The 25,618-nt window shown below is 37.7% G+C and overlaps 1 protein-coding gene across 5 annotated transcripts in view; it reads right to left on the bottom strand.

The window, feature by feature from the left end:
* Positions 1-25,618, bottom strand: part of raly (RALY heterogeneous nuclear ribonucleoprotein) — a 91,485-nt gene that overhangs the window by 22,675 nt on the left and 43,192 nt on the right. For all 5 annotated transcript variants that reach the window (XR_014031260.1, XR_014031261.1, XM_081381400.1 and 2 more), the window contains one exon: positions 773-1,052. Coding sequence is in view for 3 of the 5 variants with exons in the window: in XM_081381400.1 (XP_081237526.1) it covers positions 773-1,052 (280 nt within the window). In the remaining 2 variants the exon portion in view is untranslated. The remainder of the gene's footprint in view (positions 1-772; positions 1,053-25,618) is intronic.

The raw sequence follows: 25,618 nt of genomic DNA, 5'->3' as shown, positions 1-25,618 counted from the left end.
GAGGGTCTAGCTAGCCTCCGTTTTGTTTGACAACAATTCGAATGTCAACAAGAAGTTACGACTCCCAGCATCGCTTAGAGCACCTTTAAATATTCCCAAAATATCCCCAACTGAGCAAGCCAAAGGCAACAAAGTAGTGGCCAAAAGTGATGTCCGGAGAGGATAATTTGATTGCACTTTATTTTAGTTACATTGTACTTACCCAAATAAGTACTGATTAATTAACTACATGTACTTACTATAGAGGTACATTTAGGGTTAGCGTTTGGTTTAGGGTTAGTTACTTGTAATTATGCATCATTTACTGTTATTATTACAGCAAGTACTTGTAGTAACGCTTAACTACGTCACCTTAAATGAACTTTAGTGACCGAAATAAACAAACAACAAAATGGAAGTAAAGCGGCAGCCCCTCATGAACGTCTGCGCATATAAACCAAACCAAAACAACAACATGTCTCAGGGCTGGTCCTCTCTTGTCCTTCACTGTCATCGCACCTCCTGTTATCCTCTGAGACCGGAGGAGTTAATGAGCTCATTAACACTCGCACCACCAGCCTTCCTCCATTTCCAAAGCTCTCTGCCCTGCCCTGCTTGCCACAATGTCCATTTTCCTAGGCCAGACATCATTCACATGTCATGTGTAGATATGTGTGCGGTGTGGGGGTGAGGGTGCCTGTCCGTCCCTTATACCACTCTGAGAAATCTGATCTCCCTATATATAACACACTCATGTGGTATACTAGCAGATTCATTTTATTGTCCAACTCACCGAGGGTCTGTCCAGCAAGCACACGTCCATTTTCTCCAATGACTGCTCCACGAGCGTGTCTCTCATTGGCGTATTGAATGAAGGCGTAGCCTTTGTGAACCGAGCAGCCCAAAACTCTGCCATATTTGGAGAAGATCGTCTCAACGTCGCTCTTTTTCACCACCGCTGTGTTCAGGTTGCCAATAAACACGCGCGAGTTGATAGATTTGGGGTCATTTTTGTTGGTAATGTTGCTCGTCTGGACTTTCAGTGACATCTTGGTTAAAATGTGAACAGCAGTCTGGGGAAGAAACAGATCATGAAAGTTTAGACCTTTTGCATACAGTGAAATTAACCATATTCATGATTGGAACATACAGTACATAAAGCTCAATTTTGAAGATTTCTTAGAAAAGATGACTTAAAAATCAAGAAACGAGTGGTGTTACAATTACTTTTGTGGTGGTTAAACTTTCATTAAATGTGTAAAATCAAAGAAATAAGAAATATATAAATGAAAAAAAAAGTTAACTTTCAACAAATTCAAATTATAATAATTACAAGTATTATTAATTATTAAAAACATGTATTATTAATATGTATTATTTATAAAATAATACATATTATTGATAATAATAATAATCAATAATTATTTTTTAAAACATTATATTTTAACATTTTATTATTATCATCATTTTCATCATCATCGTTATAAAATAATAACCCATATTAGTTAACATAATATTAACATTATTATTATTATTATTAGTAGTAGTAGCAGCAGTAGCAATAATAATAATAATAGTAATAAAAAATAATAAAAAAAGATAATAAAAAAAACTCTCATTCCAGGCCCATCCATAGAGAGCCATAACAGATAGGCCTATATCTGAGGCTGTAAAGGTGCTGTGAGCAAACATGAATCAAGCTGATCATGGACACGCCCTGACCTATATATCGCTTAATTAATGAAGAAGTGATCAAAGCTCTCCTGACACAAGCGCTGCACATCTAATGTACATTTCTCATGGGTGAGATTGGCTACACCCTACGCAGTGAAAGAAGACAGGACAGTAATTAGCTCACTGATCAAAGTGTTAATGATAGGCCATAACAAAGAACAATCACACATGAGATCTCTGTAGTGTCTCAGTTGTTTCTCATAGATTGCAATGGGATTCAACTGAGAGCAAATGGAACTTTTGCTTAAGTCTCCTCTAGAGTTTCAAAAGATATCTCAATAATGACTACATTTACTGTACATGCACCATCATAATGCGATTATAATGAGATTTAGGTAATATTACGATTAAACTTTACCTTATGTAAACACAATACTTAGATCAAATTGATGCAATCAAGCTCATAATCGTAGCAACCATAATTATAAAATATGTGGCGTATGTCGATTTTAATCGCAATAAACAGGCATGTAAACACTTTAATCGCATCTATTCCACTCTGACCAAAGTGCGCATTTGACGTACACGGATGACGTCGTCATACGCATGTGACGTACAAGGATGATGTCGTCGTGCGCATGTGACGTACACGGATGATGTCGTCGTGCGCATGTGACGTACACGGATGATGTTGTCATGCGCATGTGACGTACACGAATGACGTCGTCATGCGCATGTGACGTACAAGGATGATGTCGTCGTGCGCATGTGACGTACACGGATGATGTCGTTGTGCACATGTGACGTACACGGATGATGTCGTTGTGCACATGTGACGTACACAGATGATGTCGTCGTGCGCATGTGACGCACACGAATGACGTCGTCATGTGCATGTGACGCACTAGAATGACGTCGTCGTGCGCATTTGACGTACAAGGATGATGTCGTCATGCGCAGATTCGTTAACAAAGTGGTAAAGAATACTTCACAATCTTTGTGATGCTGAAAAAACTGAGTTCATGTTGACAACATTGCACGACATGAATGTAATGGAGTATATTGATGGTCGAAAACACAGTAAATGAAGAAGAGTTTTAGGCGCATCACCCAAAAAATCCAATACGTCCATAGAAACCACATTTCTTAGTGAATAAACACAATGAAAATTGCATGTAAACAGGAGTTAAGAGATTTGCTTTTGTCATCTAAACATCTCACTGCGCCGCGGTTAAGCCTACCCTGATTATTGGAAATAACTACCCGATCGATCTCATGGGAAAACGTAAGTATTTTACGAGGTGACGATTTCGTACGAATTCATACATTTTGATTCTTACAAAAACATTCGATTTTGAAAAAAGGAATCTCATTATGAAGGACCACCCCTAACCCCGCCACTGGGATTTAAACAGATTATACGAAAACGTACGAATGAGATCATACGAATTAGCCACCAATTAAGCAAAACGTAAAATAGTTACGAATTGCCGTGAGATTGTGTTCACATTAGTGATACACATGCAAACATAGTAAATGTTTCAAACAATCCTTAGATTTGCCAAGATACCAAAGTCTAGGGTGAGTGAAATGCCTTATTTTGCTTAGGACACCAAAAGACCCAGAACCGCTACTGTTCATGACACCCACTATTCACAATCAAATCAATTCCCATTGGATACATTACAGTGAAGTAAAATGGACTGCGTTTCATGAGCTACAAAAGAGCAACCTCCAATCAATTAAGTTTTCCTCTGAGAAGATTTATGCTTCATAAGTTTCATAGTGAGGTGACATAAGAAGTTAAGAGTATTTGGAGCTTATTATGAGGACAGAAAAGAAGTCTGAGGTTGAAAGACGCAGCTCTTCTGACCGCTGCACGAGTGTGCCAACTGCTGTTCCTTATTAGCAGCGTTGGAGTACGAATGAATGTGAAATCGGGGAGAGTGAAGACCAAACTGCAAGGTCAGGGTCAACTGACTATGTCCCAGGTATGAAAGAAATAAGGTACTTTGAGGGCCGTTCAGTCCACAGCTTCCCTCCGACAGTGTCTGCTAATCACACAACATTCTCAGAGCAAGCGAACAGGAAGGTCATTTAGTGTGAAAGAGACGTTTCCCCTCTAATTACTTGCGCCTCTGTATATCTCACATTGGTGAGGATTGTACAGGTCTTTGAAGCCTGTGCTGCCTTTCCTTTCTCCTTGTTATGAGGACTAAAGGTTTTTGAACTGTGCTTTTTATTGCACTCTATCATCCCGCTCGCAGAAATAACCAGGCAATTCGTTGCATTGCTCAGACTCGCCTTTAAAACCCTGCCTCCGTGGGACCCATTAACACCCGCTAAAGAGTTTTCTAAAGAGTCTGGTTGTTGAAAGTGTCAAATGGTTTAGGGATCGTAGAATGTAATTAAATGATCGATTAGACTGGGAAAATACTGGAGCAGATTCCTCCATCAAGCCGTTTTGGACAGCATCCTGACAGAAGCATTCATGCAGATGAAAGACTCACACTACCTCCGGCTAACTTAATGAGCTGTGGGTTTGCAGCACTTCCATTTTTCCTCATTATGTCATTCACACAATAAACCCATTGAAGCGTACTATTTTTCATGAGTTTAATCAAAGAACTAAAACAAGGATGCACCATTTTGGATATTTTTGTCATAAAAAATAAAATAAAAAAACAACAACAGGCGGATACTGATATTGCCACTTTTTTTTTTTTTTGCTTTGGAATTATTTAAATAAACATAATATTATAATAATATATAAACAAACATGCCGTTAAAAAGTTTGGGGTTGATAATAATAAATCTCTTATGCTCAATACATCAAAAACAGTAATATTTTGAAATGTTATTACAATTAAAATAACTGCTTTCTATTTGAATATATTTAAAAAATGTAATTTTATTCCTGTGATGTCAAAGCTGAATCACATGATCCTTCAGAAATGATTCTAATAAGCTGATTTGCTGCTCAAGAAACATTTCTTTTTATTATCAATGTTGAAAACAGTTCTGCTGCTTAATATATTTGTGAAAACATGATAAAAAAAAAATAAAAAAATCAGGATTTTTTGATGAATAGAAAGTTCCAAAGAATTTATTGAGAAAGAAATTTTATTTTGACAAATGTTTTTAATGTCACCTTTGATCACTTAATTTTGATTACTTTTGATCACTTTATTTAAATAATAATAATATTTTCAGAAATATAAGAGTCTCTTATTTAATCTCTAAACAATAAACCCAGTTGTGGAACAGTGGAAAAACATTATTACTGTGATTTTGAGTATTACAATTAAAACGACATGCAAAATTTAAAAAAATTATAAAAACTTAAGAACTTCAAAGAACTTAAAAGCATTCTCTTTTTTACAGCAAAAAATAAGCCGTTTGCTCTTTCACAGCTCAGTCTGTTTGATTTTGTATTGCATGAGACAAAGCTGTGGTCCAAATGGATTAAGAAAATACTAGCCATGAAACACGTATTTTTTTATTGTTTTATTTAAAATATATTTGATAATAGAATTATTCATTTTCTACGTTACTTTAGTCACTCACAGACTCCTGTGAGATGCAATACCTTTCACTCGTTTTGGTGATTTAATGCAAGTAATATATTAAATATGTCTCACCACATGACGTTAAGGGAAAAAAATACTTAAAGATAAATACTTCATATAAAAGTTACTTGCACCAAAGAAGGAGGAGAACTGTGCATGTTATGCCATATCATTATGGCTATATCACTATTCATTATAAATATCACTATTCTTTTGATGCTCAACAACATCAGTCTAACTCATACAAGAAGCATCCAACATGCCTTTCATTTGCAGATTTCATTCATTTTCATTGATTAGATTATGAGTAGAAAAAACCCTGCACAATGTAATAAATATATACCTCAAAGTATTAAAATATATGTTTTTATTATTAATGGTTGATTATTAATATTCAGCAATTTCCATGCTTACATACACTATGCTAATCGTTTTAATTAGATCAATAATTGGCTGATACATCAGTGCATCTCAACAAGTATAGCTGGCATATTCAATGTGGTGAGCACGGGGAACAGTTTTTTAACAGTGTAATGGATGAAATGAACAGAGCAGAGACTGAATTGGATAGAGTCCAGGCCAAACAGAAAAGCTGTCTGTCAGGAATAGACACACACACACACACACACACACACACACACACACACACACACACACACACACACACACACACACACACACACACACACACACACACACACACACACACACACACACACACACACACACACACACACACACACACACACACACACACACACACACACACACACACACACACACACACACACACACACACACACACACACACACACACACACACACCTCTCTCATACTGTACTGAGTTAAGCATGTGACTCTGGCACGCAAATGTTTGACTCTCCAGAGATTTGGCAGCGCTGTCCCACCACACGAGTGTCCCAGAAGCAGCCGCTTGCATTGCACAACACACTAACACCAGGTTATTAAAATGTCCGGGGGCTGGATGGATGATCATCTGCCTTTACTGCTGACCTGAAGCCTGTTCTGCATTAGTAACAGTCCAGGTTAAAGTGTATTAGAGGTTTGCATCTGAAACTCAACTCTCAGCACTTTCAGCATACTGATAATGTGCTCACATTGATTTACTCATAATGGATTCAACAATTCTTAATAATATTAAAAGACTATGGATTCTGTATACACTATAGAAAACATTAGGAATTTGGAAAATGCTCTACAAAACATGTTAATTGGTTAAAAGTAATATACAGTTCAATATTTTATTTACTGATTTATTTTTTACTGATATTGTTTTATTAAATACACACACACACACACGCACGCACGCACGCACGCACGCACACACACACACACACACACACACAGTAGAGAGTACTGCACATGGGTGCTAGGGATAATTTATATTCTATTTGAGCTTGTGCCAAAATCATCTCTGTCAGTAATGGTATTTTACAGACAGGCAAGTGTGTTTGGAGGTCACTTAATAGCTCGAAATGAGACCACCTGCCCCTCCCCGCACGTACAAACCTGACATTGCCGAAACAAGCATGAAACTGTCTGGTACCTTTCCCTGAGATGTTGATAGCCCTGTGTTGGAATCAAACAGCATCAAATTCTGTTTGGAAGCAGCACTTTGGGAATTAGGTTTCCTCCACGGTTGCTTAAGGCAACTAAATGAGAGTCTGAGCATTGAGGAAGGCATCAATTCCTCAGCCAATCAGCTCCTCAGGCGCTTTGTATCGGGTGCAGCATGCACAATTGTGGTGTGAGCAGAGACATAAAGAGATTTTTGTTTCATTTGAGTGTTAAAGGAATAAACCCCAAAACAGTTACACAACGTGCATTTTGAGGAATGTACTGAGTGAGCTGCATTTCCCAAAAGTCATCATAAACAAAAGTAGATCGAAGCAACGGCACTGAAAAAAACAGGGTGTAGAAACAATTTTCACTCAGAATTAAACATGTAGTTTCGAAGTAGAAAGACTGAAATAGTATCTTCTTGTAAAAAGTACTCCAATAATCTTTGTTCTATCTACAACTTTGATTTTTTATTTTTTTTGTATGAATGATCTTACCCAAAGCATTGTACCTTTGGTAATGCTTGAAAATTGTTGTAGATCTAGGAAGTGACAAACCACAAAAATTACACCTAAAATGGATGGTTCACCCAAAAATTGTGTCATTATTTATATATATAAAAAACAGGCATTATGTTCCACAGAAGAAAGAATCTCATACAGGTTTGGAAAGACATGAGATGAGTAAATGATGCCAGGATTTTCATTTTTGGATGAACTTCCTTTAAAGCAGTTTCTTTGAGTAAATAATTCAAATAATATTCAATAAATGCATTAAATACATGAATATGTAAATAAACTAATGTGTGTTTGTACAAAGAAAGTGGGGGCGGGACTGTTGCAGACAACTGTATAAATGAGATTCAGAGGAAAAACAGCCAAATATTGCACATCTAGGCTTGTCTTTTTCCTCTTCCTTTCTGACACCCAAGGGTGTCAGTTGTGCAGCAGTGCTGTCACGGTTATCACTCCGGGGAGTAAAGAGCAGACCAGCGCTTGATTGGTGAATGTCCCTCAAGCGTAGCTCTCACCTCCCTATTGTGCACACCTCAATACTGGCAACACAGAGAACCTCAAAATTCAGCTTTGATCACAGGAATAAATTACATTTGAAAATATATTCAAATATAAAACAGTTATTTTAGATTGTAATGATATTACACTATTATAGTTTTTACTTTATTCTTGATCAAATAAATGCAGCCTTCATGAGCATTAGAGACTACTTTCAAAAACTCTTACTGTCCACAAACTTTTGAATGGTATAGTGTTTTATAGAAAACCTGTGAGACTCTTAAGTAGCACTTAAGCACATATTCATGAGAGATGCAGGTGAAAAGTTGCAAATATTAATAATCTTGCAGATACAGAAAAAACATGCAGTTGCAAGTTACATTTCAAACAGGCATCATAAAAGCAATCTACAACTCTTTGACTTTTTCAGTTTCTTCCTCACACACAACTATCATGCAGAATATATAGTGCACAAGTCCCATGGACCAATTTTATAATAAATTAGGGGTGTGTTATTGTGATTTTGGAGATTGACAGCCTCTTTCGCTCTCATTATATTAATCACAATGGCCAGGACATTCCTTAAAATTTCTCCTTTTGTGTTCCACAGAGGAGAGAAAGTCAAATGAGTCTGCAGTGACACAAGGGTGAGCAAATGATGGCAGAATTTTCTTTTTAGATGAACTATCCCTTTGAACCAAGCGGCATGCCAGCTGAGGAATATACACACGGTTGGTGGCTGTTTGTGTCAAATTTATATTTCTACCCCCCCCCCCCCCCCCCTGAAAAAAAAAACAGGCACGCATCCGCTCCAAATACTCTATTTTCTTTTTTCTGGACTCTGAGGGCAGGTGTTGGCCGAGATAAAAGAGAACGCAGAATAAACGAGTGTGCTTGTAATGATGAGGTCCCTTCTCATCCCTTCTTTTCCTTCTCTCTATCTCAGTTCGCTAATTTCCCGTCAGCGTCTGATGTCTTGCTTATTACCAATGGCCTCTGAATCCTCAGAATAATTAGCAGAGGAAAATAAACACAGGGTGCTCACAGATGCATGAAGGTCATTGGGTGTCATACTTCACTGTGAGCTGGATGACGAGGGATTTGTGCTGCAGACGAACGGATGACAGTATTGATTATTTTTCTTCCTCGTTTGAGTTATTGGATCTGTGCTGTGGTTGCATGTCCTGATGCTAAGACAGAGGGTCGGCAGCACTGGGAAATATGATTCTAATGGTCGGCACCAGCTATGTTTTTGTGTGTATGTATGTGTGGTTATATACGTTTATGTGTCCTGTGAGCTACAGGCACCTATATGTCAAGTTCACTGTGATTAGTCCTAAAAACAAAAGCAGGGAGAAGGAAATAGCTTCGTCTCTTTTGTGCAGTAGGGTTTCTTTTTTCAATACATGAACAATTGGGTGTTGGTGTGTCGGCAATCTTGGCATGCCTGCATGAAAATAAAAATCATGAAACAAAGAGGACTGGGTCTTAAAGGAGAACTTGGTAGCTTTTTTAACTTAATAAAACTGTCTAGAAATCATTTGGATGGTTAAACAACCTGTTCTGGTGATATTGGTGACTTTCCCCGCTCCCCCCAGCGTTCCCAGGCGGAAAACCAACCTTGCAACTTGTTCACTACCGTCCCGGCAAGATAGAAATTGGAAGTCTCGTGAGAAGCGAAAGCGAGAACGAGAACGAGCGCGAAACACAAATTGCTTTACGGCAATTCGACATAAACACACACGCATGTATGATGTATTACCAGATTACCCACCTCGGTAGACATAGCTCCACGCGATACAGTTGGCTTGCTCCGATCAAAACAAACGCACATGAGCAGCGGTAGAGAGGGGGAGGAGGCTGCCGCAAGTGAGTTTTTTACGACTGTGTTGTGAAATATACGCCCCACCACAGCTGTAGGGGGAGCTCGTGGGGAAAACATGCGACAACAAAAGGGAAAATCAGCGAAGAAGTGACTAGAGTTCGCTAGAGTTGCCGAGTTCTCCTTTAACAAATATGATGGCAAGAATGTTTCCAGTTGTTTAAAATAACTAATAATTAAATATTATTATAATATATTTTATAATATTTGCATTTGACATGCCTTAATAATTTAACAAAATGTATATTTTATTCATAATTAAGCAATATCACACTGATCGTGAGAGCTGTGTGTATAGCCTACCAGCGGCCAAGTGCAGCAGATATTCAGACTTTGTGATGTTTGATGTTGCTTTAATACAAAAGTTCACCAAACAATTCGTTTGGTCATTTACATTTTAGGCTAAATATTTACATTTACTTCTATTTTTCCTTCAAAGATGAAAATAGCTAGTTGAAACAAAGTCTAAGTAGTTCTATCGTATCCGAGCAATACAAATGTGTTTTGTTCCTGGATGAATCAATGTTTTTGAACAAATCGGTTCAATGAATGATTCAATGACACAGAGAAAGTCACTTGTTGCCACCTACTGGCCTAATAATGTAGCCTGAAGAAAGAGTCAGATTGACACTTTAAACCTCCTGATGTTCCGATCTCCATGCAATGATCGTAATCCAAATAAATTGCATAAATATTTAGAAATACGCTGAGCTCTTAAAAGTCTATCAGATTTTTTCATGATCTGAGCATTGAAAACGCAGTCCCTTCAAACATCCACTGCCTACCTCTTATTACAGATGTGCAACTTCCAAAGAAGGTAGAATTAAAGTAAAATGTAGAGAAAAAATGACTTCTGTCTGCCTTCCTAAGGTAAAATCAGACTCTTTTCACCCCCCATGGATAAGTGCAAAATGTTCTGTATCAAACCAAAGCACATACAGAAATATTAATAAAAAGACTCCTATTTTACATAAACTCATCCAAGTATGCCCAGAGACAGAGAAGACCTTTTCCTCGAGACAGCTCTAAATGGCTTCAGGCTACATCTGTTATTGCTGATAAAGTCTTGCTTTGGCTCTTCCAACCAGATATATCATAAAATTACTAGGCTTTAGGACTGTTCCTTTGGGAAGTCTGACTTTCCCCATCCTTTACTCCTGAACACTACTAAATCAACAAAGCAGCAGCACTTCTGTGGCCTTTGTAGCCTAGCAAGGCCAGAGGGCACGCCATCACTAAGACGCCAGGGAAGATTTGGACCCTCTGGCAATTTTTGTTCAAGTTGCCGGGGCCGGTCCTTGATTTATCAGAGTTAATGCAGATTTAATGTTGCAAAGACTCTCGCCCCCTCTCGTTCTGTATGCATGCGGATTTTAGAAAGGGAATAACAAGGGAAGTGCTTCAAACTGTACATAATAAGACAAAAACAACCTATTCCACTAGACTCATGTTCACATACAGATTCAAAACAAATGAGCCTAAAGCAAAATTGCCCAAAGCAAAAAATAAAAAAAATAAAAATCACGTTGCATCTCGGCCTCTTGTTTTAAAGTCACATGGTACTGTCATAAAAATGCTTATATGTGTCTCGGTAAGAATAGAGACCGTTTCAATAGTTTTATTTACAAGAAGAGCTATGCATTTTAGTAACAAAGCTTGTAAAAAACATGTCAAACTTGAATGCAATGTAAGTCACTTTAGATAAAAGCATCTACCAAATACATAAATGTAAATGTCTTGAGATTTGAGTCACCACCTTTGGAACAAGCTAAAAATACCGAGAATAGCACAGCAACCATAGAGAAACGCCATGGCAACCTCCCAAAACAAAAACAGTAGCGGCGAGTTTTGCAAGGTCAAGCACATTTTCTTCAGAAGATATAGGCTAAAAATCTAGTTTAGATGTTCATGATGGTGAATACATTTAAGCACTTTTCATTGGTTAACATAATGTCTACAAACCACATTTTAGGAAGTCCTGGCAGACACTTTCGTACTCAACTGATATGAAAGTGCACATATTGTGTATAAGACTTGAAGCTGCTGTAAGCATTTTTTAATATAAAGGCTCTCTACCAATGACATCATTTGGAGCGGAATATCAGTTTGACTCGGAAGAAACTTTTTTCCACTTTTTTGAAAACAGAAATGGGCCCCTGATAAACCATGATACAGTGTTTATTTAGGATTCTTTGATGAACAGAAAGTTCAGAACAGCATTTATTTTAAATAGAACATTCTGTAACAATGTAAAAGTCTTTACTGCCACTTTACTTGATTTAGATCAATTTAATGCATCCTTGACAAAAAATAAAATCTTACTGACCCCAAACTTTTGAACGGTAGTGTGTGTGAAAATATAGTCAAGTCAAGTTACCTTTATTTCTATAGTGCTTTATACAATACAAATGGCTTTACAGTGATAACAGGAAAATTATGCATTTCAGCTGCTGTGCAGCTGAAGTCAGTTCAGTGTTGATTCAGTTCTGTTGTAAAGATCATCAATTAAAAAGCTAATAAATTAGCTTATTTAATCTACAGTATAAACCAGTTCTGCAAAAAATGACCGTCCAGCTCAGTTCTGTTCTCATTCAACAGCGTCAGTACAGTCAGATCAATAATATTGTCAATATCAATAATACTAAGCAAGCCATAGGCGACAGTGACAAGGAACCCAAACTCCATCAGGTGACAGAATGGAGAAAAAAACCTTGGGAGAAACCAACACACACACACAAATCCTAATCTTTAGAGTAAACATTAGGTCAAAGAATCAAGGATGACCCAAGCAGAAAGCACTGACCTGACAACTGCATCAGCACACACATCAATTAACTAGACCTCATGAGAACAGCACAGCCATTCTCTCTGACAAGCAACAGTAACATTCACCCAAGCTCATGCAATTCACTTTACTGCCAGTGAGACTAAAAAAGCAGCATTTTAAAGACCACCCAGCAGACTGCTATATATATAGCATGTGTTGACTGCTGGACCATTTGTCAGGATGTGACAATCCATGTGTGGATTAACGCAGAGGGACTAACTGGTGCTGGGCGAGAGAAAACACTCAAATGAGATGCAGGAATGGTTTATGACAAACAAATCCACATTTTGAGAGTATCCACAGGCTGTGCTGCCCATTTATTTCTTCTAAAGGTGTTTAGTATTCTGTTGGATTAGAATATCGTAAATAATGCACACTGGCCTATATAAAAACATCTGTTGTTTGGGGCGTCTTTGTAGATATTTTAAAATCCCAGAACCTGAATTGAAGTGTTTTTCCCTCAAATCACCAGATGATAGAGGAGAAAAACACAGGCAAAACTTTAGATTAGGGAACACAGTTACTATTAACTAGTTGCTTATTAGCGTGCATATTACTAGCATACTGGCTGTTAAAGTACATATTAATGCCTTATTCTGCATGACCTTATTCTAGGTCACTTAACCACTACAACAACTAACTTATTTACTATCAATAAGCAGTAATTAGGAGTTAATATATGTTCACTAATCTAAAGTGTTACCAAAACACCAAAATGTGCTGTAACAAAATAGTCTAACATTAGAATACAATTAGACAATGTTCTGTTTGGATTGTGGTACATGTGCAAAGCTTGTGACGTTTTCTGCATTCATTATAAGTTCCCAATCAGTCTTTAATGCATGAATTACTCATTTAGAAAATAGTTTAATTCTAGTTGTAGATTTGAAAATCATGCTTTCCCCCGTTATCGTTGAATCATGGAAGCTACACCAGATATTTTGCCAAGAGATCTCTATTTGTTATTTGTATACATGTAACAGACAGAGAGAAACAGGCATAGCCGAATAAGGCTACATGAGAGGTGGTCTTCATTCAAGATTTCTCTGTTCCCCATTTCTCTATCCTCTCTCCCCATCATGCCAGCTGTAATTGGTTTCTCTGGGTTTCTCCTCACTCACCCCCTCATGCCTTTGTGTTTCTCTGTGTTTCTCCTTCCTCACCCGCTCATGCCTTTGTGTTTCTCTGAGTCAGTACAGTAAGGATTGAGCTTATATACACCACTGAGGGATTTACAAATTCCTTGTAAAGTAAAAAAAAGGCATCAGTTGAAACATTCCTTTCCTTGTAAAGAACTTGAAGTATCATCATCAGTGGAACATCTCTGCTCAGTGAAAGTTGCATTGCACACATACCTCTAAGCAAAATATATACTCTCCCAGCTCCCCTCCTTGTGTCTAAAATATGATCCTTAAACACGTGTCCATGCAATCTATAGTCTAACTCATGCATTTTAAACTTCATGAGATAATACAACTAATTATGAATACTAATAAAGAATAATAATAATAATAATACAGATACATAATATTAAATAATGAAATTATATTAAAAGATGAAATTTTAGTCTTCATAGTTTTTGCCATAACTCTTAAGGCAAACCGCTGACATTCGCTCTTTTTCTAAGATTGTGTCGTATTCACAAACCAATACAGGTTTGATTTAGTTTTATGTTTCTAGAGCAAAACTATTCAGATTCACTTCTCTCGCCTGATCGGCACGCCACTGCAGCCACTCCAATCAAAGAGAATATGCAGATGAACTATTGTACAACTATTTACAGCATACTTTACCAGTGGGGGTCTTTCAAGCACAGCACGCACAGGATAACTGGTCACCATAGTAACACACCAACATAAAAGCCCTTCATTTGTAGCATGATAAGAAACAGGGGAGGAAAAGTCTCTAAAATATGTGTACCTTCTAAATGAAAAATGCTTTGAAGTCAATTGCATTTGCAGCTCATTTCACTTCAGTATTGGGATGTATTTATAAGTGAGAAAGCATATACTGTATCAGAATGAAGCCAAACCTGAACGTGAATTTGATTTTGAGGGTCTACTCTTCTGAAACACCTTTTTAAAGAGGCTTTTTTTTTTCGGGATGTGGAGGCAAAAGGTTTAATTGATTTGTGAAGCTCTTACATCAGTATATATCTCATCTCAACATTTCTTTATCAGATCTATCATTATTTGGTTTTAATGCCATAATTCAATTACCTTAAAGTTCTCTAGAATTATTGTAAAAAGAAACTTTTTTGCACGGCCTCTGTGTTGTTAGTCAAAAAGATGTTTCAGAGATGATGCAAGTTATTACATTTTCATGGAAGCTCTAAAAAAAGTTTTTTTTTCTTTTGAATAACATGCAGCAATACATTGTTCACAATAGTGTCATTTTTAGAAACATGTCTATGTCTAGTTTTTATTAATTTTTATTTCAGTTTTAGTTTTTTTTGTACATCAAGTGAAACTAAATGAAAATGAGAAATGTTGCCTCCTTGCCAACTAGCTGAAATAAAATAAGTTTAATTTTTTATATTTTATTTTAAATGTACACGTATGCTACGCCCTATGTTATTATTTGTCTGGGGTTGTTAATTTAGTTAGATTATAAATCGTTTTTGTTTATATCTAGTAAGATATTTGGAATTTGGTTTTGCTTCTTTCTTTGATTTGGCACAGTCTAGTTCTTTTCTCTTTACCTCTTTCTTTTGTGAACCTTTTCCTTGGTTATGATTTGTATATAAGTTGTACATTTATGTAAATAAGTATCTTGGGGTATTCTTTTCATCTTGTTTCTCACTGTAATAAATTATCACTTTACCTAAATTAGACTGGTTTGTGTGAGATGTTTTCCAGTACACGTTCAGTGTTTTGATGTTGCACGCCTTATTCTCCCAAGACTTAAAAGGTTTGTAAAAACGTAAAAGGAAAATATATTTTTTATGGGTTTTAGCTGCAGTTGTAGTTTCAGTTATAGAAATATTAACCCTGTGCACCTGCTAAATGCATTAGGAGAGAATATAGGGTCAAATTTGAATTTAAAACAATACAGCGTTGTTTATACTGACAAATTATTCTCTGTGGCCTTTTCTCAGGCAGAAAATCCCTAAAAAAATACCCTGAAATAATTTAGTTTTCTTTATTTCTACAAAATCAGGGATAATCACACTTAGAGGACATTTTTATGGTATTAATTTGCCAAATATAGAATTTGCTTGTGGTTGTATAAAATTTGCATATTCAAATACAAATGCTTATCCTTGTATTTGCTGACAAACAGCATTTTGCTGATGTAAATCCACATCAGATTTGTTGTGCACGTAAACTTCCTCCACTGTAGTGCGTAATGATCCATAGTAACAGTTCAGGCAATTGAATTACTTATCTTTACTGTCTAATAAAATACAAACTTTCTATGCTACAACAACAACAACAACAACAACAACACAGCACCCACTGACATAATGTCATATATTTTTTATAGATCAAATGAATCATTCATTATATAACCTTCTCTTCCCAAATTCAATTAAAGCTCCTTCCTCCAATGGTGACTGCTGTTCCCAGTCCTGCCCGCCCCCTTGACACCTCCCGGGCTATTTATCATTGGCTGTTGTTGCTGCCCGTCTCAATCACTTTGCTTTCCTCCCCTAGTTTGGGTATGATGAACGAGCTGAAGGGACTCTCATCTATCTGCTCGGCACCTCCATTTATCGCTGTGGCTGAAAAATAGATGGTGTATGAAGTGTAATTTGGTGCTGTAGCGAGGCTTCTGTCCCAGTGGATGTGTCGTGGGACTTTGATTAAATCCTTCTTATAGGAAATCGATACATTCTTCATTAGGCCTCTCCTTCTACAAGCCTATGCCTTTTCCTTCTTATGCATCTAACCCACACACATAGATGAGGGGGAGAAGGGAAGAATATTTGGGTGGATGTTGGGGATAGTTGGGGGCTAAAAGGAGGAACAAAAAGGGTAGCCTGACCCAGTAGAGAAAAAAAGAGAAAATGTTGAATATGAATGAAAAAGAGAATGAAGCCACCTTCTTAATGCATACAATTAAATTATATACTAACTAACTTTAAAGAAAATATAATCTTATTCAGGTTCAAGGATGCATTAAATTGATCAAAATTGACCAAAACAATTACAATGTTACAAATGATTTCTATTCCCAATAAATGCTGTTATTTGGAACTTTCTATTCATCAAAGAATCCCGAAAGATCCTATAAGTGTCACAGTTTCCACAAAAATATAAAGAAGCTGTTTTGAACATTGATAATATACTGTGTCTATCAGCATATTAGAATGTTTTTTGAAGGATCATGTGACACTCAAGAACAGCTATTTTAAATTGTAATATCATCTCATTTTTGATCAGTTAAATGCAGAAGAGACTTTTATCCATTGTTTTTTTATTATTATTATGTAACAACACATTATAAAACGAATATTATAAAATGGTTAGTTCATACTCAAGCAAGCGTATACACTTTCTTGCGAATCAAGGGATTATTTTTTCTAAATTTGCCATTTCCATCACTCGTTTCTGATGTGATACTTCAAAATGGGTCACCACATAAAAACGTGATGGAAACATAGGGCCCTATTTTAACAATCTAAGTGCATGGTCTAAAGCGCACGCCGCAAGTTCACTTAGGGTCTAAAAGAGTTGTCCCTATTCTCATAATGAGTAATGAGCGTGTTTTGGGATTTACGTGCATTAAACCAATCAGAGTCTCATCTCCTATTCCCTTTAGATGCCAGTTGAGCTCGCGCCATGACAGATTAGCTATTTACATGACGGAATTTGATAGTGGAAAGACCGAAGCAGTCTCCAGAGCGCAAACCACCAAGCCCACAAGCAGACCATCTACGGGACAAGCCGGATTCCACTATATCTTTATGTACACAATAATAATCTTTTACATTGTAATCCTTTTATTTTAAATATTTGGCATGTTTGTGTGCTGCTGTGCGTTTAATAAGCAGAGTGTACGCGGCCAAAATAAAAAAAAAAAAATATATATATATATATAGCGCCATTGACTTTAGACCAGGTTTCAGTTCGCAGTCTATTTCTGTTGCCTCAAAATAGCAACACTCCAACAATGCGCCAGAACACACCTCATTTTCAGACCAGCACGGCCATGGGCGCACAAATGGGTGCAAATGCATTTGCTATTTAAACAAAGTGGCGCAGGACATAAAAATGATAACTGCGTCGGACTGAAACTAGCAAAAAACACTTGCGTCGCGCTTGCCGCTGCATTGCGCCTGGTGTAAGATAAGGGCCCATAGTGTGAAAGGCACTATATAAATAAGAAAGACTTGACAAAAAATTGTGGTATTTATAGAAAGATATAGCAGTCAGCTGCCTATATTTTTAAAGTCCTCCCTGAGAGACACCTAATTCCCTTCATGCATGTCACACGCTGCACACCATACGACTCTAGTGGATTAAACCGAATCAGAAAAGATCAGCAGTCGATATTCCAAATGCTAAATGGCTGGCACACGCAAGCAGTGCCGCTAGTCATGAATTGAAAGAGAGAGAATAAGAGACAGAGAAACAAAAAACACTGCTAATGACCAGCACTTGCCATATGGGTGGGACGGACACTGAGGCACATGCTTTCATCCGAAAAGACCAAAACTTGACCGCATGACTCACTCTGCAAGCCAAATGCCTCAAAGGTGCTGCACAAATGGATTTATGAGGCCAAATTTACAAAGAACATCAGGTTTTCATTCTATAAATGAGATCTATCACAGCACCTCGCCTCTAAACACACTGGCCAAACAGCTATAAAAACTTTATTGGCAATAAGTTACAAGCAGCGTTTAAACTTTGCAGGTCGTACGTACCATCCAGAATACTTTAAACTCCCTGGACAAGTTACTGAGTTAAATAATTTGAAAGGCCAGAAATAAAACTCCTCCCCGTTCCCAGCCCTGGACAAAATATTTAATTTATCTCCCCCTGTTGATAGACTGTCTGGCCTGCGCTGGCCTAACATAAGGCCGACCTCTGCCAGAGGTATTTTAATGAGTTTGTGAGTGTCACCTGCTGTCAATTTCAATTTGAGGTGAAGAACTCCCTGGAGGCTAATTTGCTCTTGCAGGCAGTACGTTACTTCCAATTGGCAGCTATACCAGCGGACACTGCATGCTTTGTAAGCACCCATATCTCTCTTTATTTCTCTCTTACTCTATCAGAAACACAGGCTGCATCCCAATTCTAACTTGGGGTATTATGCAAATTTGCTATACATATGAAATACCCATATGATTACATGTGCAAAATGTGAATGATCCCATAATGCAATGCACACAACTTCATGTTGCATTTTCTGTGTTGAATTGACTTATTTTTCAATTTTTGATGAAGCATGTCTTAAGGTATGCAGGTGTGCTTGTGATTTAATAACAACAAAATGATATTAAATTACACTATAGTTCAAAAGATTGCATTTATTAAAAAGAAAAATACTTTAATTCAGCAAGGATGCATTCATTTGATCAAACGTGACATTAAAGTATTTATAATATTACTAAAGATTTTATAAAAAAATGCTTTTCTTTTGGTCATTCTATTCATTAAAGAATCCTAACAAAATACTATTACTTTGATAGTAATTAGAAATGTTTCTTGAGCAACAAATCAGCATATTAGAATGATGATTTCTGAAGGATCATGCGACTCTGAAGACTGGAGTAATAACTGAAATAAACAGTTATTTTACATTGTAATAATATTTCACAATATGACTGTTTTTACTGTATTTTTGATCAAATAAATGCAGCCTTGGTGAGCATAAGAGACTTCTTTCAAAAACGTCTAACCGACCCCACAATTTGAATGGTAATCTATATTATATTATAACAAACAATTAACATGGTACCTGAAGAACTTACACTTAAAGGGGTCATCGGATGCCCATTTTCCACAAGTTGGTATGATTCTTTAGGGTCTTCATGTAAAGTTTGTAACATACTTTGATTAAAATTCCTCAGTGGTTGAGTAAAACAACACTTTTTTACCTCCTCAAAAACAGCTCTGTTCACAGCGACCCGTTTCGGTGCATGTCTCTTTAAATGATAATGAGCAACTGTTCAACCCACCCCTCACTTCCATGGGGCGTGTCGACACACAAAGTGCTGCCTTGGTGGACAGTATACAAATGGCTGAGGACGGAAATATGCTAATACAGGACAGTACGTCAGTGGTCGTGGGTGGAGCACGAGCAATATGACATATTGCTTAGAAAATCCAAACGGCTTGATTATTGAGAGTGTTTGAGGATTAACAAACAGGAGAGAATGGATTTTTTTGTTCATTTTATGGTGGTTGTGTCCACACACTGCAAAGACACATTTATATGCAAACACCATGTAAAAGTGAATTTTGCATCCGATGACCCCTTTAAAAAACCCACCCAGCAAACAGCTCTTGTTTTATTTTTCAACCTCAGCTACATTTGGCATTCTGTATATAAGGAAAATAGGCGTATTCAGAAGCAAAGAGCATCTTTTTCTTGACGCATTATTGGACTTAACTGCCAAAAGCTGACATATTTATCCTCATCGCAGGTGTACCCATATTTAAAGTAATTGTGACCCACCAGTCCATAAATATTGCTCAAAAGTATGTACTTTCCTTTCAGACAAGCATACTTTTGGTGTGAAGTATAAGTATGTGAACTGCGATGCAGCCATACACACTAATGCTAAGCCTTCTTCCCGCTCTTGCCTCCTTCTCCCCCAAGCCATGTCTATTTATCTCATCTTTCTTCTCCTCCTTCCCTCTCTTTCTTTCTTTCTTTGACTTGCTGAAGGGGAGGTTCATTATGTGCTCCCCGTCTCAAGGTTTTGTGGCTGACACTCAAGGTTTCTGCTCAGCTTACTGGATCATCCATCAGAGCGAAGCTGCCCGTGCTGCTTTCATTGCGCAACGATTCAGAAACTCTTCTCAAATGATGTGAAGGGAGAAAAAAAAAGGGGAGTAACACCAGCTCGGGGTTACAGGTTGCTTAATTGAGCTCGTTAACACAAGGAAGTCTATAATAGTGTATTATAATATAATTGATCCATTTGCATTCCCATTCATCTAAGGCATGGCTTCGCAGACAAGGTTTAGATTAAGCAAGGATTAGGCCTTGGTTTAATTAGGACATTTAAGTAGTTTATATAAACATGCATTGTAAAAAATATTAGTGTGCATCTTGAGACAAAGCAATATTGCAAGATATTGTTAAGAGTTGGTTTAATTTAAGATAGCTCAAACATGTATTTTAGTCTGAGACTAGGCTTTTAAAGTGTGCGCTTTATATGGGAACACCAGTATCAGAAAGTTTTGTAGGTTTTAGCATGCTAGGGGTTTAAATAACCCACGGTTGGCTTCTCTCCATTTTTGTACCAGCAGTGGGTTGCAAAACAACCCAAATTGGGTCATTTTCAATCCAATTGTTTTTAGAGTGCACTTGTGTGTGGTTGTCGCTAAAATCTGACATTTTTGCTTATGGGTGCTCATTTTTAGATGTAATTGTTGTTTTTTTTAAACAGAAAATTATATGTCATGACAACATTTACTGATTACATTGACAACTTTAAGTGTACTTTAGTCTTTTTGATTGACACCTGTCACATCACCTTGCGCAGACCCGCCATTTCAAGATCACAGACGTGCATACAAAATGAAATTCAGATCTCAATCATTGGCGTCACAATACCACCTCTTCAGTTAATCACACACTTGCATATTTATTAAATTAATAGATAGTTAATGGACCGTTAAATTAAACTGTATCTTATTTTTTTGCGCACAATAAACGTCTTTTGCTCGCCTTGCCTCTCCTGAGCCACCGCTGCTGCCGTTTTCCGCAGTCTGATACTCTCTCGGGCTGTTGTCAGAATAAAGAGGCATTCTGTGCACTTCTCTCTGATGTCTGTGACCCGAAGAGAGGAGAGAAGAGAAGACAGCAAGATACTTAAAAGACACTGCTCTGGGAGAAGGAGGAAGAGGGAGCAGGCAGGGAGGAGACAGAGAGTGCGAGGTATGAGAAAGGAAGAAGAGGAGAGGTACAAAGAAATGTTTGCTCTGTCTCTGCGCTCCTGAGCCTCAGAACAATGAAAAGAGACTAACCTACATTAACAAAGAACTGTGATTTGAAACATATACAGCCACAATAACAATGTAAAAAAAGCTGAGGAAAGGAGCATGGCAAAGAATTGTGATGACGTTATAGTCATATGGGCTTCTGGAAAAGTGCCTTTCTAACTACAAAAGGCTTTTTGAATCAAAACTAAACTTTTATGAGTTGAGTATTTATAGAAGTAGAATAGCTAGTACAATTTTGACCCCTTTTTGAAAAGTGTTAATTGTAAAATGGTTCAGCACTAATAGTTGCGAGACGTATTTATTACATTTGATAAAGAGTTGATGAATACAGAAATGATAAAGAAAGAAAATATATCTGTTTTTTGGTTTGTCACTAAACAGTGACATCTGAATTTCTTATAGTTGCAATAGTTTGGGTGTCAAAAAAATGAAAATGGCAGCCAGTCATTGTATTTTAGTCATACAAATTAATTGATCAGATTTGTCTAATAAAGGAGTTATGATGCATGGACCTTATACATTATACACTCACCAGCCACTTTATTAGGTACACCTTGCTAGTACCAGGTTGGACACCCTTTTGCCTTCAGAACTGCCTTAATTCTTCGTGACATAGTTTCAATAGGTGCTGGAAACATTCCTGAGATTTTGGTCCATAATGAAATGATAGCATCCCGTAATTTCTGCAGATTTGTGCATGCACATCCAAGATACGAATCTCCCGATCCACCACATCCCAAAGCTGCTCTACTGGATTGAGATCTGGTGACTGGAGGCCATTTGAGTATAGTGAACTAGTGAAACCAGTTTAAGATGATATGATCTTTGTGACATGGCACAGTATCCTGCTGGAAGTAGCCATCAGAAGATGGGGACACTGTGGTCATACAGGGAAGGACATGGTCAGCAATAATACTCAGGTAGACTGTGGCGTTTAAACGATGCTCAGTTGGTACTAAGGTGCCAAGAAAAAATCCCCCTCGCCATTCAATCACCACCAGCGGCCTGAACCGTTGATACAAGGCAGGATGAATCCATGCTTTCATGTTGTTTACACCAAATTCTGACTCTACTATCTGGATGTCGTAGCAGAAATCAAGACTCATCAGACTAGGCAACGTTTTTCCAATCTTCTATTGTCCAATTTTGGTGGGCCTGTGTGAATTGTAGCCTCAGTTTGCTGTTCTTAGCTGACAGGAGTGGAACCCAGTGTCTTCTGCTGCTGTAGCTCTTCTGCTTCAAGGTTGGACGTGTTGTGCGTTCAGAGATAATCTTGTGGATATTTGAGTTACTGTTCCCTTTCTATCAGCTCGAACCAGTCTGGCCATTCTGACCTCTGGCATCAACAAGCCATGTCTACCCACAGAACTGCCACTCACTGAATATTTTCTCTTTTTTGAACCATTTTCTGTAAACCCTAGAGATGATTGTGCATGAAAATCCTAGTAGATCAGCAGTTCCTGAAATACTCAGACCAGCCCACCTGGCACCAACAACCATGCCACGTTCAAAGTCACTTAAATCATCTTTCTTCCACCATTCTGATGCTCAGTTTGAACTTCAGCAGATTGCCTGGACCATGTTGAGTTGCTGCAATGTGATTAGGTGATTAAATATTTGCGTTCACGAGCAGTTGAATAGGTGTACCTAATAAAGTGACTGGTGAGTGTGTAATGCTTAACAGATCATTAGACAATTCATTAACCCTTATATACCTGATTTACATTTTAGGGATACCAACATTCTGTCCATGATTTATATATTTATAGCTCATAGCAGCAATATTTTAATGGATGGGTTAATATAGCACTTACAAAAAGTGACAATTTGTGTGTACACTCACCTAAAGGATTATTAGGAACACCTGTTCAATTTCTCATTAATGCAATTATCTAATCAACCAATCACATGGCAGTTGCTTCAATGCATTTAGGGGTGTGGTCCTGGTCAAGACAATCTCCTGAACTCCAAACTGAATGTCAGAATGGGAAAGAAAGGTGATTTAAGCAATTTTGAGCATGGCATGGTTGTTGGTGCCAGACGGGCCGGTCTGAGTATTTCACAATCTGCTCAGTTACTGGGATTTTCACGCACAACCATTTCTAGGGTTTACAAAGAATGGTGTGAAAAGGGAAAAACATCCAGTATGCAGCAGTCCTGTGGGCGAAAATGCCTCGTTGATGCTAGAGGTCAGAGGAGAATGGACCGACTGATTCAAGCTGATAGAAGAGCAACTTTGACTGAAATAACCACTCGTTACAACCGAGGTATGCAGCAAAGCATTTGTGAAGCCACAACACGCACAACCTTGAGGCGGATGGGCTACAACAGCAGAAGACCCCACCTGGTACCACTCATCTCCACTACAAATAGGAAAAAGAGGCTACAATTTGCACGAGCTCACCAAAATTGGACAGTTGAAGACTGGAAAAATGTTGCCTGGTCTGATGAGTCTCGATTTCTGTTGAGACATTCAGATGGTAGAGTCAGAATTTGGCGTAAACAGAACGAGAACATGGATCCATCATGCCTTGTTACCACTGTGCTGGTGGTGGTGTAATGGTGTGGGGGATGTTTTCTTGGCACACTTTAGGCCCCTTAGTGCCAATTGGGCATCGTTTAAATGCCACGGCCTACCTGAGCATTGTTTCTGACCATGTCCATCCCTTTATGACCACCATGTACCCATCCTCTGATGGCTACTTCCAGCAGTATAATGCACCATGTCACAAAGCTTGAATCATTTCAAATTGGTTTCTTGAACATGACAATGAGTTCACTGTACTAAAATGGCCCCCACAGTCACCAGATCTCAACCCAATAGAGCATCTTTGGGATGAGCTTCGTGCCCTGGATGTGCATCCCACAAATCTCCATCAACTGCAAGATGCTATCCTATCAATATGGGCCAACATTTCTAAAGAATGCTTTCAGCACCTTGTTGAATCAATGCCACGTAGAATTAAGGCAGTTCTGAAGGCGAAAGGGGGTCAAACACAGTATTAGTAGGGTGTTCCTAATAATCCTTTAGGTGAGAGTATATATCACCTCCCCGGACTCTCTGAAATACATTTTTAGTATTTGGTATATTATATGGTTACATGTAAAAGTCTTTTCCTTCTTCTATGGTTTATAGTCATCAGCGTATTGTTTGGTCGCACTGCAGATGGTGGTTCTTTGAGTACAGACTCTATTAATTCAATACTAATTTAAAGAACCTGTTTTGCCTCAGACAATTTAGATTATCATAAACAGACCAGAATGAAGAAAAATAGGACATCTGCATTTTCTTTTTGACGCACATTGAATACAGATGTTCTTTTATAGAGTAAAAAAACAAAACAATATTGAAATAATTACACCAACCCTTGAGCCCCAGCATTAGTCAGCATATTAACACTTACAGCATCAGCAGTAATCAATTAGAGCAATCATCCGAGGGCTCAATGAACAATTTATTGACCTCTGTGTCAATACAGTGACCTTGGTTAATCTCAAAAGGAAATCCATATTGTTTAGCTATGATTTTAAATTGCTTCACATTTTCCCACAATAAATGTCAAAGACTTTAATTCAGAGCCAGTGGCTTGCCTTGTAGTATCAAAATCCTTGCTTCAAAAGTTCATGGCTAAATTTGAGCGCAAAACCATATGAATGATTATCCACTCAATTATCTTTCTCTCTGTTTGAACTCGGTCGAATGCTGATCCACCCGCAATATGAAATAACAGGGTATTCATAATACACAGAGCAAAAGCTGCGGCGATTGTTTAGAGAGGGAGAGCAATAGAAATGGTTCAACTGAAGCGTGTCTGATTGCAACACTGCGTTGATTTGGTTTCTGTGCCATACGGCCATAATGCCGCGGTCATTCCGATAGCTTGCAAATCATCGCTATAATTACTTCTCGCCAAATCCAGATGAAGATCCTTATTTCAGATTAATTATCTTAATCACAGCATATCAGA

This window comes from Scardinius erythrophthalmus, assembly GCF_964197995.2.
Source record: "Scardinius erythrophthalmus genome assembly, chromosome: 12".
NCBI classification, from domain to species: Eukaryota; Metazoa; Chordata; class Actinopteri; order Cypriniformes; family Leuciscidae; genus Scardinius; species Scardinius erythrophthalmus.
This window is presented reverse-complemented; position numbering and strand designations above follow the sequence as displayed.